General features: G+C 37.9%; 1 protein-coding gene across 5 annotated transcripts in view; it reads left to right on the forward strand.

Moving 5' to 3' along the window:
* The window catches only part of dysf (dysferlin, limb girdle muscular dystrophy 2B (autosomal recessive)), a 108,837-nt gene that overhangs the window by 71,548 nt on the left and 16,600 nt on the right, over nucleotides 1–20,689 (forward strand). For all 5 annotated transcript variants that reach the window (XM_038286440.1, XM_038286436.1, XM_038286437.1 and 2 more), the window contains 10 exons: nucleotides 4,812–4,910; nucleotides 10,079–10,207; nucleotides 10,345–10,500; nucleotides 10,578–10,669; nucleotides 15,035–15,205; nucleotides 15,327–15,469; nucleotides 18,474–18,613; nucleotides 18,697–18,785; nucleotides 19,205–19,300; nucleotides 19,379–19,520. In XM_038286440.1, the coding sequence (XP_038142368.1) occupies nucleotides 4,812–4,910; nucleotides 10,079–10,207; nucleotides 10,345–10,500; nucleotides 10,578–10,669; nucleotides 15,035–15,205; nucleotides 15,327–15,469; nucleotides 18,474–18,613; nucleotides 18,697–18,785; nucleotides 19,205–19,300; nucleotides 19,379–19,520 (1,257 nt within the window). The remainder of the gene's footprint in view (nucleotides 1–4,811; nucleotides 4,911–10,078; nucleotides 10,208–10,344; nucleotides 10,501–10,577; nucleotides 10,670–15,034; nucleotides 15,206–15,326; nucleotides 15,470–18,473; nucleotides 18,614–18,696; nucleotides 18,786–19,204; nucleotides 19,301–19,378; nucleotides 19,521–20,689) is intronic.

The following is a 20,689-nucleotide window of genomic DNA, read 5'->3' on the forward strand; positions in this document are numbered from 1 at the left end:
TTTCCTTGATGGGCCCTTGGCTGGTCCCCTACAATTCCTTTTTTAACATCAATATTTGCACAAAAAATATTTTTTCTGTCATGATTCGTTGACATTAAGATCCGAAGAGAAGCATCGTCTCCAGCTCAGACTTTGTAATTCAGTATAAGGGTGAAGTCAGAGTAAAAAAATATGAATGCTCAGGAGAAGGCCAGTGGCTGGAAGTTGGATGGGAATTTGCTGGGAGTTCAAGGGAAGTGGCTGCCGTTCTGCTGGCATTTCACTGGGAAGGTCCATTTTGAATGGCTTCTACTGTATTTTAAAGGCCAAAGACTTCAGATCCAAGTTGCCTCATCAACAGGACAAGGGGCACAAATACAGCAGAAAATCTGCTTTAGAATGTTTGAAGAAGAGAAAAATAAAGGTTCTGCAATTACTCCATTAAAGTCTACACATCAACCTGATTGAAATAGTGTAGTGTCATTTAAGAGAAGTGATGCAGAGATAATTATTTTGCTTAATTAAGCAATGATAAAACATAGAAGCTGGCTGAAAATTCCTCAACAATAATGTGTAAGTGTAAAAGGTTACACAAAAAACTACTACATCAAATCATTGTTTTCAAATACGGTTCTAAAATCTACTTAGCTATAAGGCATCCTTTGTTTTCCCAAGACTGTACAGATTTCCTTCCACATTAAGCAGTATTGGTTATAGTATGTGAAAATAAAATTGCCCTCTAAACCGTAATAACTGGGTTTCTTCTAACGATTGCCATTAAGTGGGTGAAGTGACTGGCATCTTGCTGTGGAGGAATTTTAGCCCACTCTGTGCAGATCGTTTTAATTCAGCCACAAAGTTCTTTTTTTGCCATTTAGTGTTGGACTTTTGCTGATTTTCTTTGGATTATTATTCTGCTGCATAACTCAAGTGAGCCAGAGCTTAAGGTCACATACCGATGGGTGGACATTCTCCATCCAGGTTTTCTGGTTAAGAGTAGAATTTCTGCCACTACCTCTGCCGGTAAGATGTTCTTTTTCTGAAATGCTTAGCTTTATATCAGATATAAGAAGATATAGTCTTTCAGAAACTTTGACTTTTTTCTCAAATACTTAAGGATCAATAAAAATACCTTATTTGTTTTTTTTGGTACTCCTAAACTGGTTGTATTCCTAAACTCTCCCTTAGGTGCCATATTACCAAGTCTCTTTCTTATTCTTATTTCATGAACTTTGACCTTAACTGAAGAAAGTCAGGCCAGTAGTTTTCTAGATGTTCTACTGTAGTTTTCCTTTAGACCTCCTAGAGGAATCGTTAATGTGTTCTTGGGGTAATATAGGGACTCAGGGGACAAAAATCCCTCAAAAAGGTTTTTCAACATTTTTCATTCTGTTAGATGTCAGTGACTTTGTTTCTCATCTACACTTGATCTGATTCAAATCAGGTTGTGATTTGATTTTTATTGCAATACTTTTTTTACTAACTTCGCATTGTCTGACAGTCATTCTTGATTCCTCGGGTCTGGTAGTAATGGGACCTGGGTGTGGCTAGTATTAAGGACCTTGGCCCTCCATTGAAATGTGATTAGTTGAGTCGAATTTATTATTAAATCAAATAATATCCCACTGCCTCAAATTCCTATTGCGGCAATGATAGTGGCTGTTTGTCACAAATCCTCAAAAATGCAGATGTAACTACATCATCCGAAGTGAATTGAAGTTTTGCAAGCTGGTATTTACTGTGACAAAAATCCAGCCTTCACTATGGCTTTAAGAGGTACCAAACCCATGTAAACCTAAAATTCTGTACCAACAGGATTTGTATGTGCTTTCTGGATCTTCCTATGGTAACGGGGCAACACCTTCTAATTAAATAGAATGGAAAGAGTTATCATTAGGCTAACTATAGCAGTAAAGTTTACTTACTTGTCATGAAGAAACATGGTAACTTCAACGTCCATTTTCTAATCCTTCTCATTTATTGGCTCTTTCCACCTGGAAAAGGCTTGTCCGATGCAAGGGAAAATGCTTTGCTATTACGCTCGTTAATACTGTTTTAATCCCTCTCCTGCGGCTGTACTTTCAAAATAGCCGGCTGTCATTGTGCTTCACAAACAGGTGACCAGGCTTAAGCAATGACTAATATCTACTTCTTCGCTCACAACAATGTATTAATTTTTATTGCATGTAATAATACACAGATAATAACACATGTGCTATTGAAGTAATTGATTTAAGGCAGCAAAATTATTACACAATGTCCCTTAAAAAAATGAATAAGTGAAATAATCAGACTTCCTCAACTCAGGGAAACTATCTGATAATATGATTTGTCGAATCTAAAAGTTTTTTAAAAACTTTTAAAAAACCAAAAACAATGTATCTGTAAGTAGGCAGACACTTCTCCACTTCAGTTTCACTTTCTTCACTGGATTGTATAAGATTTATTGACACTTGCACTTTAGCGCTTCTGGGGTTAGCTCTGTGTCCTTCAGTTTGCCATTGATGGAGCCCTCTGTATTTTCCAGATGTTTTCATAGCATTAAATAATTAAGTTTAAATCATATGTTTCGTAATTGGGTGATGAACGGGGCCTTGTGTCTTGCCACACAACAAATTGCCACAAATGCAGAAATCTGACCTGACCGCTGACCCTGAAGTGGATGGGGTTTCCCCATAAAAGCTTTTATGAAGCATCTCAGAGCTCTTATGTAAATCCTGTCGCTCTGCTCTGAGAGCTATTGGCAGTGCCAGTCTTATTTGGTTACTCTGGCTTTTCCTGCGGGGCATAATTATTGGCTGCAGACCACACCGACACCCTTTACCGACCGCTACAGGCCTCGTGTGTGTACACTCGTTTTCCAGGCTCCCATGTTGTAGCCTGGAACGGTCCAGCTACGGCTTTAATCTGTCTGAACATAGTCTCGTGGACCTGAGCGAACACACCCTGAAACGATGGTGGGCGAACACTCACTGGCGCCCCTGTCATAAGTGTTTGGCACTTGCTGCACACAGAGGGCACATTAACGCACAGCAGACGGCTTCGAGCCTCAGACGTATGTGTATGCTGAGCCCCACATGCTTGTCTTTTCCATGCCATCAAGGGCTGCTGCTTTGGAAAAATTAGGAATTTCATAGTGTTCCCTGCCCTAGTTGTGCTTTTAAGTGATTGTGTGTGTATTTGAGTCTGTGGGAAATATGAGAAAGGGGATTCCGCACAAACCTGCTTCTATAACAGCACTTTTGTTGGACATTAATGCACAGAAAGTTAAGAGACGTGCATGCGTCACCAATTTGAGTGCTCCTTGGAGGGTTTAGTGCGGCAGGGTGGAGACTGATTGCATTTAAATGTGAGGCTTTATTTCTGTTTATAGGCTTGTTCCCTTCTTCCATCACAGTCACAATCACACAAAATGACAGAATTTATTTTTGGAAGAAAATAATGCAAAAACATTTTTTATTAACCCTATGGTTGATGTTGCCAATATGAGCAGATCATTTTTGTAAATTTGATGCACAAAGCAGCTTTATACTTTATTGCATCCCAGTTCAATTTAAACCATTATGTATCCCTGAAAAATCACTTTAAATTAGTCAAAATGACAATCATCCAAGCCTCAGCATCTCAAATCAAAGATCTGTGTTTCACCCTATGAACAGAAGGACATTGTAAGACCTCAGCATGACTCATAGCTGTAATAGTAACTTTAACAACCTTCACTTCCATGCCAGCAGTCATGTTGTAATACAGGGGTCACTTCATTTTTTTTCCTGAAATGGTGAGTGTCTCATTTTAGACTGAAATCCTTCATGTATTACATGAATGAAGAAGTCATACTTCCATTGAATGTGTTTGTTCTTATTGTTTTAATGTGTACATTTCTGATAGTATCAATGACACGTATTCACAGTCTAGAATAGGATGATTCTCAAACATTTACATTTATTTTCTTTCTTACTGTTAATGCGGGCCATAGCTGTTGCAATGGGTAAGTCTGTTAACAGATTGTTCTTCAGCTTAAAAAAGTTATATTCAAGGAAACGTATTGGAAAACAAAAGTTCAATGGGTGTTATGGTTACGTAAATCTGATAAGAAGCATTACTTACACGGTTTTATAAAAGGTATGGAAAACCAGCTCAAAACAAGCAGAAACTGTCCTTTTCTTTATACATAAACATTAGGATTTTTAAAATAATATAGTTCCTCTGGTGTGCATGTCGGTTTTTGCCTAGATTGTACCTCTCCCCATTGCTTTCCCCTTTTCCATTGCATCAAATCTCCATATACCATGACCTTAATGCCATGGAGCCACCAGAGACAGTTTTTAGCCGTGTTGACGTGAGTTGGCCAACTCCATCTCCAATGTGATCACTGGAAAAATCATGGTTATTTCTGACCCCAGTGCTACATAGCAAACATAACAAAGACAAACAGAAGTTCATACAGGACTTTAAATGTGTTTGAAAAGTCAAATAATTTTAAATAAGTTCAGCTGTCAAGAAAATTCTGTTGTAATGATCATCCAAAGCCCAGTTGGAAAAAAGGCATTTCGGTGATTGAAGGGATGTCAGTTTATATATTGAGATTACATCAGTTAGCAACACAGTAAAGAAAAAGTGGGGTTGAATTCAGGCCTAAAGTGAAAATTATGTGTTTTGGATTTAAGAATATTTCGGAACACCCCCGATAAAAATCAACAATTTGCTTAAGAGATCTTGACAAATCTCAAACAACTGTCAGAGAGAAAAAAACAGACCCTTTGCTATAAAGCATTTTATACATAAAATTCACTTAAATTTTTTGTTTTCTAACTCTGAACATTTGTCTTTAGGCCGAGGAGTTCATGGACTGGTGGAGTAAATTCTATGCTTCCATTGGAGATAAAAACAAGTGTGGGACTTACCTGGAGAACGGCCTGGATACTCTGAAGGTGAGGTGTAAATTACGTTAATTGTTGATGTAGGGGAAAACCTAAAGTAAACTTTTTAATCTTTTTAAACAAAATGGTAAAAACTGTAATCATTGAAATTAACAGTTTAATTTTAAGATGTGAGAGTTTCCAGTTTCCTGGGTCGCTTTGGGAAGAGTCACTGTTTAAAAGTGGTAAAAACATTGTTAAATTGAGTTCTGCGGATAAAACATGTTTAAAGAAAATGCAACCAGGCAATGGGGCAAAAACAATTTTCTTCAGGTTTATGGCGGCCTAGTGGTTAGGGCATAGAGCTTCAAATCCTGAGGTTCTGGGTTTGAGCCCCACTCCCACAGACTGCCAATCTGGCTCTCTGAGCAAGACCCTTAACACCACACTGCTCCCCGGGCGCTGCAGGATCACAGCCCACTGCTTCCCAAGGGGATGGGTTAAATGCAGACGTAAGTTTCTCCAATGTGGGATCAATAAAGTTCAATTATAATGTATGGATGTGAGACCAGTGTGAAATACCTCCCATCACTGTTTTTTCTCCTCACTGTATTTTAGCTTGACACTCATGGTTTTGTCACGGTAGATAAAACCAATATTAGGTAAGCTTATGTATAGACAATATAACAATATTAACTGTGTTTGTTTGTCTGGAGCACTTTTGTTTAAAATAAGCTTGTAGAAAACCAGTGAAGCTAGCCACAATGGATGAATAACTTCACTGAATGGGAATTATGGGATAGTACAACTATTCCTAAAAATATTATTATTATTTTTTAAAGTAACTCTGGGAAATCTGAATCAGAGTTACTTAATTAATCCCTTGCAGGAAATTATAATTCTTCTCTGAGTAAACACAAGTAGCTGATACCTGGAATACTGGCATTCCAGCAATATATAGTAAGTTATAATGGGTGTTAAGTGTATAAACAAAGTATACACAGCGCTATTAAACCTCTTCCAAAATTGAGACTCATCAGGACAGGCAAAGTTTTCCAGCCTGATTGGAAAACCAGATTCCAGGTTTGAGAATCCTGTGGGAAATGCAGCATCAGTTTCTCTGCTCTTTGCAGATATATTGCAGAACTTGGTTTGGTCTTCTGCTATTGTAGCCCATCTGTTTCAAGATTCAACCTTTACTTTGTTAAGAGATGCTACTCAGTATACTGTGCTTCTAACAAGTATTTTTCTATAGTTTTGTGTCCTTTCTTTCATCTCACTCCAGTCTGCCCAGTCTCCCCTGATCTCTAGCTAACAAGACATTTCCTTCCAACAACAGTGGTAAACCAGATACATTTTTGCATGGAAATCCTAGTAGATCAGAGGTCTCTCAGAGAAGACCACCTTCAAAATCACCTAAATCTTCTATCATGTAATTCATGTTTAGTTTGTTCTTCAGAAAGTCATCTTTACCACATTTAGAAGCATAACTGCAGCTTTTGTTAGTAAGAAAAGGGGAAAGGTTCACATCAAAGAAGGTAATATACACTGGTTTGGTTTACTTCGTTCCCATCCTTGTGGTTGTCTGTGTTTTCCCTACAAAAACTAGTTCTCATGCCCTGTCCTTAGACGTCATCAGGAGTCCACAAAATGAATCCTTTCTCTGATCACAGCAGTGGGACAGATTGAAGGCAAAGTTCTGATGTCATCAATGTCTGAAACAAGCAATCCTAATGTCTGCCTATCTCCCTGGAGTCTCCTTTCTTTTGCGTCGCCCACGCTTTGATTGACCCTTATCCAGATTCTCTTGGTCCAAAAAGTGACCTTCCACTCCACTAGACCTTAAAGCAATTGTCGTTCTGCTCTTCTGGCGCCCAGAGTCGTCTCAAAATGTGACTTTTAAACAGTTTTTTTTTTCAGGGAGATTTTTTTATCTAACCTTAAGTCTTTCTATAAAAGTAGCTTCACGTACATGCCTCAGTTTCAACCCCCATCTGTTTATTTTATTGTCCTTTAGCCGTCATTAGAAACCTTTGGACTTTATTGCTGCTGTACTTTTCACACACTTTGTCTCTGATATAAAGAACATCTCCAAGTGATTTTATCACCAAGTCTTCACTCTGTCGATAGTTGACTACAATAACACCTTCCTGAACTAAAAGCTAATGAGTTACTGATCAATAAAAAGCTCCCATTTATAAATATATGGGCTGTCATTTGAATTCTGAGATTTAAATAGAATATTTTATTCTGTCCCCTTAAAGTCCAAACTTTTGCTTCCAATGTAACTTGACAGTTTAATGGACATGGGTAAAAGCTGAGAAATGAGCTGTCGATCCAATTGTTACCTGGCGTCTTTTTCATTCCCTCCTCGTTCTTCCAGTCACAGTTATTTTGTTCCAGCACCTCCTCCTTTTAAAGTCTTGCTGGACGTTTTCTCTTGTTCCTTTAGTCCGTTCAACAAGCTCTTTATGCACAACCTCTTCTGTTTTAGGAAAATGAGTTGTTATTTCCAACCTTTACCTTCCTTTAGACCAAAGCTGCCACCTCCTTACTCTTTGTCTGCCTTCTTAAGTGATTTCCTCTACCCTTTGACTGAAATTGGACTGGTACTGTTGTTCAAATGGCAGAGTCTGAAATGACGACCCGAATATATCATATCCTAGAAGAAGTAAAAAGTCCCTGTAGGCGAAGGTTAATCCATAATTCAAATCAGGAGTTTATATATACTCATTATATCCATGGATGTCATATTAATTTTAAGCCTTTAAAATGTAAATCCTCACCTTCAGACAAAAGGAAATGGGTAATGATGTTCCAGAACAACTCACTGGCCTCCAAGGCTGAAGCCCATTATGAGATAAAAACTGTTAGAACACCAATGTATTTGTCAACAAGCCTTAAGAAACAGAGAACCTGCTTCAAAACCAACACCTTTGAGCTCAAACAACATTTGCAGCCCATCATAGAGGAACTCCAATTGCTTTATAGAAAAGCATTTATTGCCAGATGGGACAAAGGCACAGCACATCTAAGAAATTAGTCTCCGACTAATAGTCCTTCAAAAAAATCCTTAGACTTTACTTTTATTTATGCTGGACATGGGCTTCATAGACTTATTTGTGACTTAAAAAAAAACTTAATTTAATTAAATTTGGGAGTAAGGGGTAATGTTCTCCATACCTATATTTTGATTTTAAACAATGAGAGGTGCTTGAAATATTTGCCAGAGACTTTTAGATATTATAGATTAAATGGGTGGATGTAGCCTATATTATAACAACCCACTCACAAGCACAGCAACAAAAATATATTTCTCTCCTAAATATTATATGTTTGTTTGACTAGCTGCATCATTAGAAACTCTTCATACTCAAACTCAACAACAGAGTTTGAAATACTGATTTAGAAAGTGTTTTTCTAATCATCTTATAAATCCAATGACTGAACCTGAACCAATTAATGTACTTCTTGGACAATAAACACATAAAACTTCTCTGATGCTGAAACAATTTTTAAAATAAGATAAATTGTCATAATTAACATAAGTTAATATGACTGTTAAATGCATATGTGTGGAAATATGCTTAACGATGAACTGTCATTTTTGATCTCCTGATCTATGAGAATGTAGTGTTATAGGACAGTGCATTTTATAAGAAAACATTTACTTTCCATCTGTGCTCCACATAGTACGAAAAACATAGGATCTGCTTTTTAAATATGTAAAGCTTTAGTTCGGCTCACATTTCAAAGTTTAGACGTGTTGTAGGGGTAAAGACTTTGGCTAGATTTGTCCTCTAAAGACTTGTGGCTAGAATTGGACTCCCTCCTCAAACTGTTCAGACTAGACTTGGAGTAGTGCCTGAAAGACCAGATGCATGACGGGAACTCCCCCCCTTTAAAAACTTGAGGAGCATCAAGGTGAACTTCAGCTTCCACCTCTGCCTCAGTGTCAGTTTAAAGGAACTCTGCCAGTTCTGCTAACAACCAAGGTTAAATATCCAGACACATTCAATTCAAAGTTGTAAGCTACGTTCTTGTTTTCATGAAATATTTTTATATTGTACGACTATTTCTCTCTAAACTAAATGGCTCATTAAAAGCCCTGAAATAACTGAAATATAAGATAATTAGTTATGTTAGCACAATAATGTTTTGTGTAAATTGTATAATTGAAATCATTACTTTAACTCCTAACAAAGACACTTACAATGATGAACGTCTTATAATCTAAACATCACCTTTCCTTGTTTTTTGGTTTCTTGTTCTCTTTAATATACATCTTAAGATTCAAATGATCTAGCTGTGAGTGACTAACTCCCAGACAGTCAGACTCATACATTCATAAATTAGAAGAGTAAGAAGAGTAAGTGACTGCTAACAGTGTCGTAATGACAATGGTCTAATATTTAACCCCGATTTTTTGTCCTTCTCTGCTGAGCCTTCCACTTAATCCCTCTTTGTGACCAATGAGTTTGTTTTTCTTTGGCAGCACTTCTCGACTTATTCAGTCACTGCTGTGACAGATGCAACAAACATCCCTAATGAAAACAAATGAACCTTCCTGTAGTTTTGACACAAAGCCGTCACCGCCCAGCTCCGAAAAACAGTGCAGACAGTATCTTTTGCCAGCCTAAATGTACGTAAGGCGTTTCTGTGTTTGTTCGCCTTTTGGCTTCACTTTAAATCCATAAAGACTCATGAAGGATGACCTATGAAACAACGTGGGGGTTTAGTTAGAAACCTCATAAAGACATACAAATGTTCTGATTTTCTCAGCACCTGTGGCTGATCCTTAAATTATCAATTACATAACTGATTACTGTTCAGATTTTGTCATTTTTTCATACAATGCTTTAAACACCGTAAGAAAGGCTGTCAATATTTGTAAATGTGTTATGTATACAATTTCTATAAAATAAAAAAACTGACATAAATTTGCCTCCTTGGACGGAGCATGCTGGGAAAAAAAATTTTGATCTTTGCTCTGACTTTTTCATTTCTTCCACTTCCACTGTTTTATTGCCTAGTTTAAATGTTGACGCTTTATAAAATCTCAGCTCTAGTCGTTCCAGACAATTCATCTTCTTCTTTAAGGTTCTTATTGGTCTCTGCTTGAAGTCAGGCTTAATTTGTTTGATTCGCTCCAACCTCACATTTAATTTTTTTATTTGTCACCTCTTTCCCCTGGTAAATAATTAGACCCCCCTTTGTTTTTTGTTTGTTTTGGGTTTCAGGTTTATGACCGGGAGTTGGAGAAGGTGGAGGATTTTGAGGGTCTCTCTGACTTCTGCAAAACATTTAAACTATATAGGGGAAAGACTCAGGATGAAGGAGAAGACCCTTCGGTTGTGGGAGAGTTCAAGGTAAACACCAAAATGCATCCTGTGTATTAAGCTATTATAATTGGTTACACTGAATTTTAATAATAGATTTTTTTACATCTACTCTGTCAGATTGGTACGTGACATTCTGCTTTAATATTTTGTTGTGTCTGAATCAGGGTATGTTTAAGATCTACCCACTGCCAGATGACCCGTCAGCTCCAGCTCCCCCCAGACATTTTAAAAAACTTCCCCCAAATGGCATCGAAGACTGTTTGGTGCGGGTCTACATCATTGAGGCTCAAGGACTGCAGCCCAAAGATGCCAACGGGAAGGTAGGTCTTTGATGCCCTCATCAAGAAAAAGATTCATTTAAAACTTAATCTAAAATGTGATTTGCTGTCTTTTTCAGTGTGACCCTTATGTAAAGATCACTTTGGGGAAAAAGACCATCAATGACCATGAAAACTACATCCCCTGTACTTTGGACCCCGTGTTTGGAAAGTATGTATTCTTCTATCCCTTTTGCTCGGTCTGTTTGCCGAAGAATGCAAAAGTTAAATGAAACTGATTGATCGTTATCAACTACAAATATACCATGTTTATAGATTTTTTTTTTTAAATCAGGTGTGTCAAAGTGGTTTAAGTTTGAATAAATATTGAGAAACTTCAGATTTTACTGGTAACAGAGAGTAAGGAAAGTATTTGTAATTCAAGACTTTATTCCATATTCCATTGTCTAATCTGTGACCATGAACTAAAAATCCTCAAGGACCAGGTTCCTGCAACTTTTTAAAATGTGTTTATTGCTGTGCACCTGAATCAAATGGCTTAACTACCTCACTAGCAACAGTATGCAGAGCCATGCAGAGCTCTGCCATTGAGCTTATATTGGAGTCAGGTGTGTTGAAGCAAAGACATTATTAAAAGTATCAGGACACCTGTCCTGTGAGTTCAAGAACAAAAGATTGGTTTTAATTCCCAGTTGTTTTGTACTAACACTTCAGAAATGAACTAAAATAAAGGGATAATTAGGAATGTGAGTCTGAAATTTAGATATAAGAGTCCAAGTTTCAAATTAAGACAGAAGGGCAGTTTGCCATGTGCTATTTATGGGATTAAAGGAAACATAAAAAAAAAAAATTTGAAAAGATGATCTGATCATATAAGGCCAATTATTTCACCCTTTTTGCCTTAATGTGAATCAATATCTTTGAAGAACAATGCAAAATACTCCAAAATATTTGTATTTACGGCTTCATGATTTGGGCAAGATTTGCATCATTAGTGAAATGGAAGCTGATTGGAAAGGTGGATATGGCTGAATACTGAGCAAATCATGTAGAACCCCTGGCTGAGGCAATTTACAATTATACAGCATGTTGGGTGGTTCTATCCTGTTGCTGCAATGAAACACATTGACATTTGTCACGATATGATAAAATAAGGCTAAGTTGCAGGGGTGTGAAAGTTTTCCAAAGCTTTGCCACATCTCACCTACTGTTGAACTCTGTCTCAGTTAATGTGTTCACAGTGGGTGGATTTGCTTTTTCCAGCCCAAATCATGACTCAGATTTAAGGCAATCTTTTCCATGAACACATCAAACATGTTAACAATGAGCCACTAATGACTGCATTTATTACATCGCCATTAATAAGCTGACAGATTTATCTTGTGCTTGTTAATTAGTCACAATGTGGTGATCTCCTCCTCTGATTATTTTGATACTGTGTTAGTTTTTTGGACAGTAGGGGTCAGTACACACAAACCAATCACAGATATGAACATGGAGCTCAGATCCTAAGGGAAATAATCAGAGGTGTTTATTTATCAATTTATTTATTCATTGTACAATTAGAGCCAAAGAAGAGAGAAGTGCAAAGAACACATTAATTGTCCCTGACCCTCACATTAATATTTACATGGATAATTCAAGCATATATTCATGTTCTCTTTTAATCTTCTGTCTAAATCCGTATTTCTTCAGACTTTCTAAGGTACTTTGAAAGTTTGTCTTTGAACATTTTACTTTATATTTCCTTGTTTGCATCTGTGACAAAATATGGTTAGAGGGAGCCATCTCTTCCATTAGTTCCTTAAAAATTATCAGTTTTATCTGTTATTCATTTAAGTAAATATATTGGAAAAAAACCTATGACAGGTTGCTGTGAAAAGAAATGTCTAACGATCTAGTTTAAGATCACTTATTTGCAAAGAAGTTTTATACCTGAATAGCTTATAGGTAGAAAATTCTGAAGATGATGTTGCATTTGATGGATAATGATTTAAAAAAGTGTTAAAAAAAACTCTACTTTTTAAAGACCTGCAGAGAGAAAATGGTGCCCCTTGATGGGATGGTATAAATTAATTATAAATAAATACAGACATCCATCTAATTTTGTCAGAGGGGGAAAAAAAAATGTATACCCTAAATTTTTACTCATGTAAGCCTGGGATTCTAGACAGGGACCAGTAGCGGCAGGTGCCCCTGTAGAACTGCTCCTTGCCCCTGTTATGGCCCCTTTACTGAAGGCACATATATAAAAAAAAAAAAAATTACTAATGATGATATATGCAGGAAAATACATAATGAACGATAACTCCCTTAAACTCATTTAATTTTTCTTTTTAATTACAGCTCTGATTTTACATTTCAATTGTAGTTATGATTTTAAAATGAAGGCAATAGCTTCAGCAGTTGCTGCCCTAATTGAACCAAAGGAACTAAAGTCAACTGTACATTCAATTGAATCAAAAATTAACCGGAAGTGTGTCAGTGTATTCTCATTATCAGTTCGTATGAAATCGTACAAAAAGTTATGCACAGTATTTTGTACGTTTTTGACGTTTTTTTCGTCGTATTTCATCATATTTTTAGGTCTTGCCTCGAGACAAGATATCCTTGTGCATGCGCATCTTACGCACCATTCAATAACATAGAATTTAACATACAATTAACCCTAACCCTAACCCTAAGATACAAAACAGCAAGCAACCTAGTTAGAGACTTCAAGAAGTAATTATTGCACTGTTTTTCCCAGTTTTACGTCCGTCCGCGGATCTCCTTTTTTTTTCTGTCTGGCTGCACATACACACTGATCTGTTTTCTCGAGGAAAAACATCAAACACTTACGAAATACTGTGCATAACTTTTCGTACGATTTCATACGAACTGATAATGAGAATATGTTGAGTGTGTCTAGAAATGCATTGTATGCCCCACACAGGTGACACTGCATTTAAAGTTACATGAAATATCCCAATAACAACCTCTAAAGCTACTTTAACTAGTTGCCTTTTCTGTTCTAAGATGTTACTTGCCTTAGTGTGCCTGCTCAAGTTGCTTTCATTGGGATTCGGCTTATATTGAGTAAACTTGTTTTTAATGTATGAGGTGAGATGAGAAACCAGTTGCCTCGATAAAATGCATTTGTTTTTCTTGCATCAAAATCTCAATGCAGTTTCAAATAACATGGGACGAAGTACTAAAAAAAAAGTGTAAAATAAGTTTAAAGAACTAAAAGCACTGAAAAGTGTCCCCCAGATTTAAGTCCCAAAGGAAATGTTTGTGTCTGCGTCCACCATTAAGTCCTGGTTCTGTTTAAGGATCTCTGCTCAAAGATACCTGCCTGGAAAACCTCTAAACTGATGGACTCTAGTCAGGACTTTTTGGTGCAAAGTAGCAGTGGTTCCACTGAGGTTCTCCCAGATAGAAGAGCTTTATTTACCAACCTGAGGAAGAGCTTTATCTTCTTCGGCTCTGATTCAGTTCCTATGACCGTAGGTGAGTGCCAGAGTATAGTCAAAATGGCAAACTGAGACCCTTGATTTTCCTACCTCACCATGACAGACAAGCAGTGCAGTTCTAAAAGCAAAAGAGCATTCCACTTTATCTGTGTAACAAAAGATCTAACTTATCTAAAGTTATGTCCTTCTTTCTAATTGTCATGATTGGGTTCAGGGTTCTAACCCACATGCAGAACACAACGGAGGCAGATGAAAAGTTTGACTGTTTATTGAAAACAAACACAAGTTATATGAGTTATGCAGGGAAACAGAACCGGGACTGGTCACACAGGGTTCTCTGTAGAGAGGGACAGTTAGGTTAGCCAGGATGCTGTAGATTTTGGTCAGAGGAATTGTGCAGGTTAGTACCTGTGACGAGATTCAGACTTAGCAGCTGAGGGAGGGAACCAGGTGGGTCCAGAGGCTAGAGGTTGGCAGAGGGCTAAGCAACGGCAGGGCTTGACTTCAGACTTATCAGTGTTCAGATCCAGAGTCTTCTTCCGATCCTCTTCTTGAGGGCGGGCAGGCTGGTTCAGACAGTTAGATTCTTCAGTTGAGCTCCAGAGAGCCGGCAGGCAGATTTCAACAGATGAAACTCTTCCAGAGTTCCAGGGTTCAGTCAGGTTTCTTCCTAGAAGGCAGAGAAGACAAAAACTGATCAGGTTCAAGTTCTAAGTTCAGGGGAGTCAGAGAATCAGACAGACTGGTTGGCTCAGGCTTTGCTAACCATAACTGGCTTAACACTCTGGCGCTGGAGTGAAGTCCTGCCGCAGCTTATATGCTGGTCTCCTGATGACTGATGGATCGCAGGTGTGGTCGTCAGCTCAGCTCCAGGAGACCTAGAGGCGCCCTCTGCTGGAGGAAGGTGGACAGACCTCCAGATCCCAACACTAATTTCTGTACCCTGCTCGAGTCAGATGTAGCCTGTTTTGCCAATAATTCATTTGAGTCACATTTGCAAAGTTGAGAATAATATTTTCGCTGCACTATAAACAAATTAGCCTTGAACATCACAAGACTATCAAGCCCATCTTGCTGAAACATCCACAGACTGGTTCAGTGTTTACGCTTTTTCTCTGCAGGATGTTTGAGCTCACCTGCTCCCTCCCTGTGGACAAGGACCTGCGGGTGATGTTGTATGACCATGATATGGTCACAAAAGACGAAAAGATTGGAGAGACAGTGATTGACTTGGAGAATCGCTTCCTGTCCAAATATGGAGCCACATGCGGTCTGCCAAAGTCCTACTGCATGTGAGTGAACAAGACCATCTCTTTACATTGGATTATTTTATGATAGAATATTTTAAAAGAAGATTATTTTGACCAGTGTTGCATAGCAGAACTTTATGATTGTTTTTACATCCCATATTAGATCAGGACTTAACCAGTGGAGGGATCAGCTTACACCCAGGCAGCTGCTCTGCAGACTATGTGAACGACGAAACCTAAAGAAACCCATCTATGAAGATGACGCAATCCAGTTCAGAGGAAAGAGATACACAGCTGCAGACCTTGGTGAGTGACACCTTATATATCATTATAATTAATAACAAAAAGCATTCAATTTTCAGTCAACTTCTCTCAAATAAAGTCTGTTTATTTCTATTAGTCTCAAGAAATCCATCTTCCCAGTCACTGTCCTCAATAACTAAGTTCGAATTACCCTTGTAAAGGGAGAAGGTTTGTAGAGGACGTGAAATGTTTTCTTTAAAGTTTTAATGATGAGAGTGGTGATAACAGAATGATACCCAGAAATAACAAACACAGCAACCAGAACATATACTGTATATATATATATACATATATATATATATATATATATATATATATATATATATATATATATATATATATATATATATATATATATGGCAAACAAACCAATGAACAATGAATAGATTAAACAACTGATTGGGAGCAGGTGTGAACACAGTAGCTAGAAGGGAGCTAGGTGGGAAGGAGAGAGTCAGGGCTTAAATGTAACTAAAAAGAACTTAAATTACACTAAAAGGAAATTAGGTTAATGACTAGAAAACACAGAATGACATAAATCAAAGTGTAACTGAAAACCCGAAGTAAACACTTGAACACAACAAAGAATCCAGATAATCACACCATGACACCCATCTTTCACCCATCACAGATGTTCTGATTTAAGTGGGTAATATTTGATGATTCAAATGAACCCAGTACTTATGGTATGAGGTGTGGATAAGTTTATAAAAAAAATAACTAAAATATATAGAATGAAACTCAACCAGTATGAAGCTAGATTAGTTAATAAGCTGTTGTCGCCTTATGTTAAAATTATTATTTTTGTGGAACTGAAACGTAAAGGCAAAGCCCTTTTTTTTTTATCTTTAAATAACTTTTAATCAGTTTTGTCTTGTTGCTACTGCCTATTGTTAGGTCAAATTTCATTGACCTATTAATAGATGGATTTTGAGGAAACTCAAACAGATTTCTTCACTTTTTTCTTGCCTCTATTTCGTTCAGCTTTTCTTCCCTCACTTTTATTCCTCCCCTCACATCTTTGAGGAGATACAGAGCTCATGAGGAAACCATGGGGACCACCTGAGGTGCAGAGCATTGAAATAAATATTCAGGAACCAGTTTGGCCCCTAAGCGCTCAGAAACTGAGGCCACACGTGTGTTCCAGGGCCGTCTCTGCTGCTGCTCTGATCCAAGGTCATGGCTGTCGGTTTGGTGATTTATGGCACATCCGTGTGTGTGTAAGTGTGTGTGTGTGCGGGTGCGTGCCAACATCCACATCGCGGTCGCCTGTTCGTCATTGAAGAGCGACGCCACGTTCTCTTTCCATGGTTGTCGCGGTTCCCGTGCATCAGCCTGCTGCCCACCAAGCGGATGCATTAACTGGACGTCGCTCAGTCTTCCTCCATTTCTCCATCCCTTTTCTCCTTCTTATTTTCTTTTCCTTTATGGTTTCACTATCCAGGTCATGTTCCATATTCTATCATATCCAATTTATGCTGGTATCATGTTTCTCTTTTACTGAGCATCCAGGATTAAAAGTCTTTCTGAATTATTTTCTTTTTATATCCCAAATAGCTGTTTTCTCAATCCTCTTCCCTTCGTCACAAAAAACTGATTTTATACTTTCCTCTTCAAACACCTTATGTTAAATGGATAAGTTTATGCTTTGAAAATAAAATGAACAAGTACTAACAAACGTTTTATTTTTTTTATCTTAACTAACCTTTAGAAGAACAAGATGTCCGGTTTGATCAATGACTTGCTACACATTTACTGATAACTGCATCTGTTATTATAGCAGTTCACGCCAAAATGGACCACACCTAAACCACCAGAAAACCAAAATTAATACCTGCTATAGAATAATCAGCAAAAAATAACGTACACCACTTTATTGTCAGCACTGAAAGTATTACCTACAGGTTTTTCTTAAACATCCTATTCAGAGTTACCTTCAGGAATCATTGCATATAAATGTGATCTGTTGGACACCCTTCTGTTCAGGTGGATGAGACTTATGGATCCCTCTGGCTCACTGGGTCAAAAAATAGATGTTGATTTAGATGTTTCTCCATAAGCACCCCATAATTAGTGGAATTTTTTTCACTGTGGACAATGGAGAAGGTTGTGGATCTCCCCAGACATTTGGTTTATTGTCTTTTAATTGAAGGTAATAAATGTAGTTTCCTGTCAGAACTGGACAAACATGATGTCACATACAGTAGGGATAAGCTGTAGTTACACACAGCTGTTTGAAAGGAAACAGGTCTACTGTAGTAATCTATAAATGGTTTCTGCGAACTTTACAGACTTAAATAAATGTAAAGTTCTCTCCCTTGCGTCTTGAATAAATTAACTCTTATTTTTCCTTATCTATTTATTTTCATTTCATAATATTTTAAATATTTTGTACTTTGATCTAAATCCTTATAACCCCAGACTTTATGCCTCTGCCATTTTGAATGTTTTCTTTTTTCCTTTCTACTTATATCTCTTTACTACGGTGGCCGGGAGGTGCAAACCAACATCACAAAATCTAAAAAACCTTCTAAAAAAGTTCCACAACAAATGATCATTTCAGAAACAAATTTACATTTTAAAAAACAATTTTACAATTTTCAAAACAAATGATCATTTCAGAAAGAAAAAGTTACATTTAAAAAAAACTTTTACAAGTTCCAAAACAAATGATCATTTCAGGATTAGTTTTAGATTTTGTAATGTTGGTTTGCATCTCCCGGCCACTGTACTTTACCCTCTCTCAAGCTTACCTTTTTATTTGCCATTTTTTCCTCCTCAATCTTTTCCCGCTCTCCTCTCACTAATGATTCAGTTATGTCATTCATTTTTGTCACAGATTTTCCTCATTTGCTTGTGATACAGAGACCAGCAAAAGTGAATAATGAATTACTGTTAGGTGAATTTCTGACCTCCCAGTTCTGTCAGCATTATGGGTATCCTTCTTCTCCAGTTCTTTACATTGTGCAATATCCTTTGTTAAAACTCTAAAATCTGCATGTTTTAGATGACAAAGAAATATCCAAACGATGCCTCGGTCCACTTAAGGAGCGATTGTCCCTTCATATATTGAGGAAAATGGGGCTGGTACCTGAACATGTGGAAACCAGACCACTTTACAGTCCTCTACAGCCTGACATAGAGCAGGTACAGCATACCCACTCTCTACTGTCCTTAACATCTTCTCCACAGATTTCTGATTTCTGACTAACTTCTGGTTGTTGTATCAGGGCCGACTGTTGATGTGGGTGGACCTCTTTCCTAAGTCTTTGGGACCGCCTGGACCCCCATTCAATGTCACGCCTCGCAAGGCCAAGAAGTAAGAAGATTATTAATGTAAATGTATTTTTTTCTAGATTAATCTTACTAAGATCTTGGAATTAATCTAGATAAAATCTCTCATTTGAATTCTGTCAAAGGCATTCATGATATGTGTGTGCTACCTCCAGAATTTAAAACAGGTTTACTTGTTTGCAAAATCATATGTCGTCTTCTTACTTAAGATTTTAAAAGTGATACTTTTTTGCTCATCTTTTACTGTGCAAAAAATATAGTGTTCTAATTACAATTATAGATGTTCCACTTTAACAATAGGGCAACAGTGTTTGATAATACTGAAATCTGTGTTTAGAATGTCTTTTGTGATGTGAAGTTCAAATAGACAATGCACATATTGCCATTTTTTTAGTCATCTTAGAGTCAATTTGATCCCTGTGATAATTAGGTTTTCTTCAACAGGTTCTTCCTGCGCTGCATCATCTGGAACACCAGTGATGTCCTCCTGGATGATATAAGTGTCACCGGAGAAAAGATGAGTGACATCTATGTCAAAGGGTAAGGCTATTTAGTTCTGCCTTTTTTCTCTAATCTGTTTGAAGGTTTAACGAGCTAATCTGTTGATGCTTTTCTCAGCTGGCTTGATGGACATGAACACAACAAGCAGAAGACAGACGTCCACTACCGCTCTCTAGGCGGCGAGGGCAACTTTAACTACAGATTCCTGTTTCCCTTCCACTACTTGCCAGCAGAGCAGCTATGCGTTGTGGACAGGAAGGTAATCTTAATGAGATATTGTGTCATAAAAGCCCACTGGTCACCACAGAATGACTTGTTGGTAGGGCAAGGAGCCTGTATACTGAGGCTGGCCATTACTGATGCTGGTTCTGGTTCTGCTGGGGGTTTCTTCCTGTTAAAAGGCAGTTCTTCCTCTCCACTGTCGCTACAAGCATGCTTAGTGTGGAGGATTGCCCTTGGATCAATGAATTAATGCAATCAACTGGTTTTCCTTAGATAGAAAACTTTGACTCAATTCTACTGTATGATCTGGTTGAATTGTAAATTGCCTCGAGATGACATGTGTTGTGAATTGGCGCTATATAAATAAACTGAATAGAGTTGAATTGATGCAGCCATCAACAGTTGCATACCTGCCAAATCTCCTGTTTTGGGGGAGAATCTACCGTATTTTACCCCTCTTTCCCACCCTCCTACTGTGTTAGCAGTTTACTCAAAATTTCCCTTATTGTTATAAAATTCTGTGAAATAAAAAGGGGATATGGAGTCTATGCAGTGTGTAGAGGGCTGCTAACGGGGGCACCAAAGTGATGAGCAAAAAAAACATGTATAAAGGTGTATAAAGTTTTGTTCATGTAAATTACAGATATAACAGACTTCCCCACCCCAAACACACACACATATACACCACACGCCTCTCTCCAGGTGCTTCAGCATGCGCTGCCTCTGTCAGGCTCAAAACAATAAGACCGAGTATTTGAGGTGGACAAACAGATTTCTCAACACATTTATTTGAAACGGAACTGCAGAGCGCAGCGTCAGTAGAGTCCTGCACGGGTCGAGTTTTACCAACCCGAACCCGTTAGGATGACTACCGAACCCGACCCGTCACCCGCGGATATCTTCAATTCAAATCCGAACCCGACCCATTGATATTTAACCCGCAACCCGACCCGTTAACACATCAAGTAATAGGCTATAGTACGCTGTGCTGCAGAACAGCGCCATTAACACTGCAGCAGACGTGTATGCACTGACTGTGGCCTTTTTGGAGGGAAGCCCACACTGCCGGCAGGGCTTTAAGCTACAACAAGGGTGACCCCAGTGCCTGATTAATATAACATTTCTGATGTCCATAACAACACACACGCATAAAAAAAAATATCACCAACTACCCGCCCGCACTAAAAAAATATCCGCCCGACCCGT

The sequence above is a fragment of the Cyprinodon tularosa genome, unplaced genomic scaffold (genome assembly GCF_016077235.1).
Source record: "Cyprinodon tularosa strain WSP-4 unplaced genomic scaffold, ASM1607723v1 ctg225, whole genome shotgun sequence".
Classification (NCBI taxonomy): domain Eukaryota; kingdom Metazoa; phylum Chordata; class Actinopteri; order Cyprinodontiformes; family Cyprinodontidae; genus Cyprinodon; species Cyprinodon tularosa.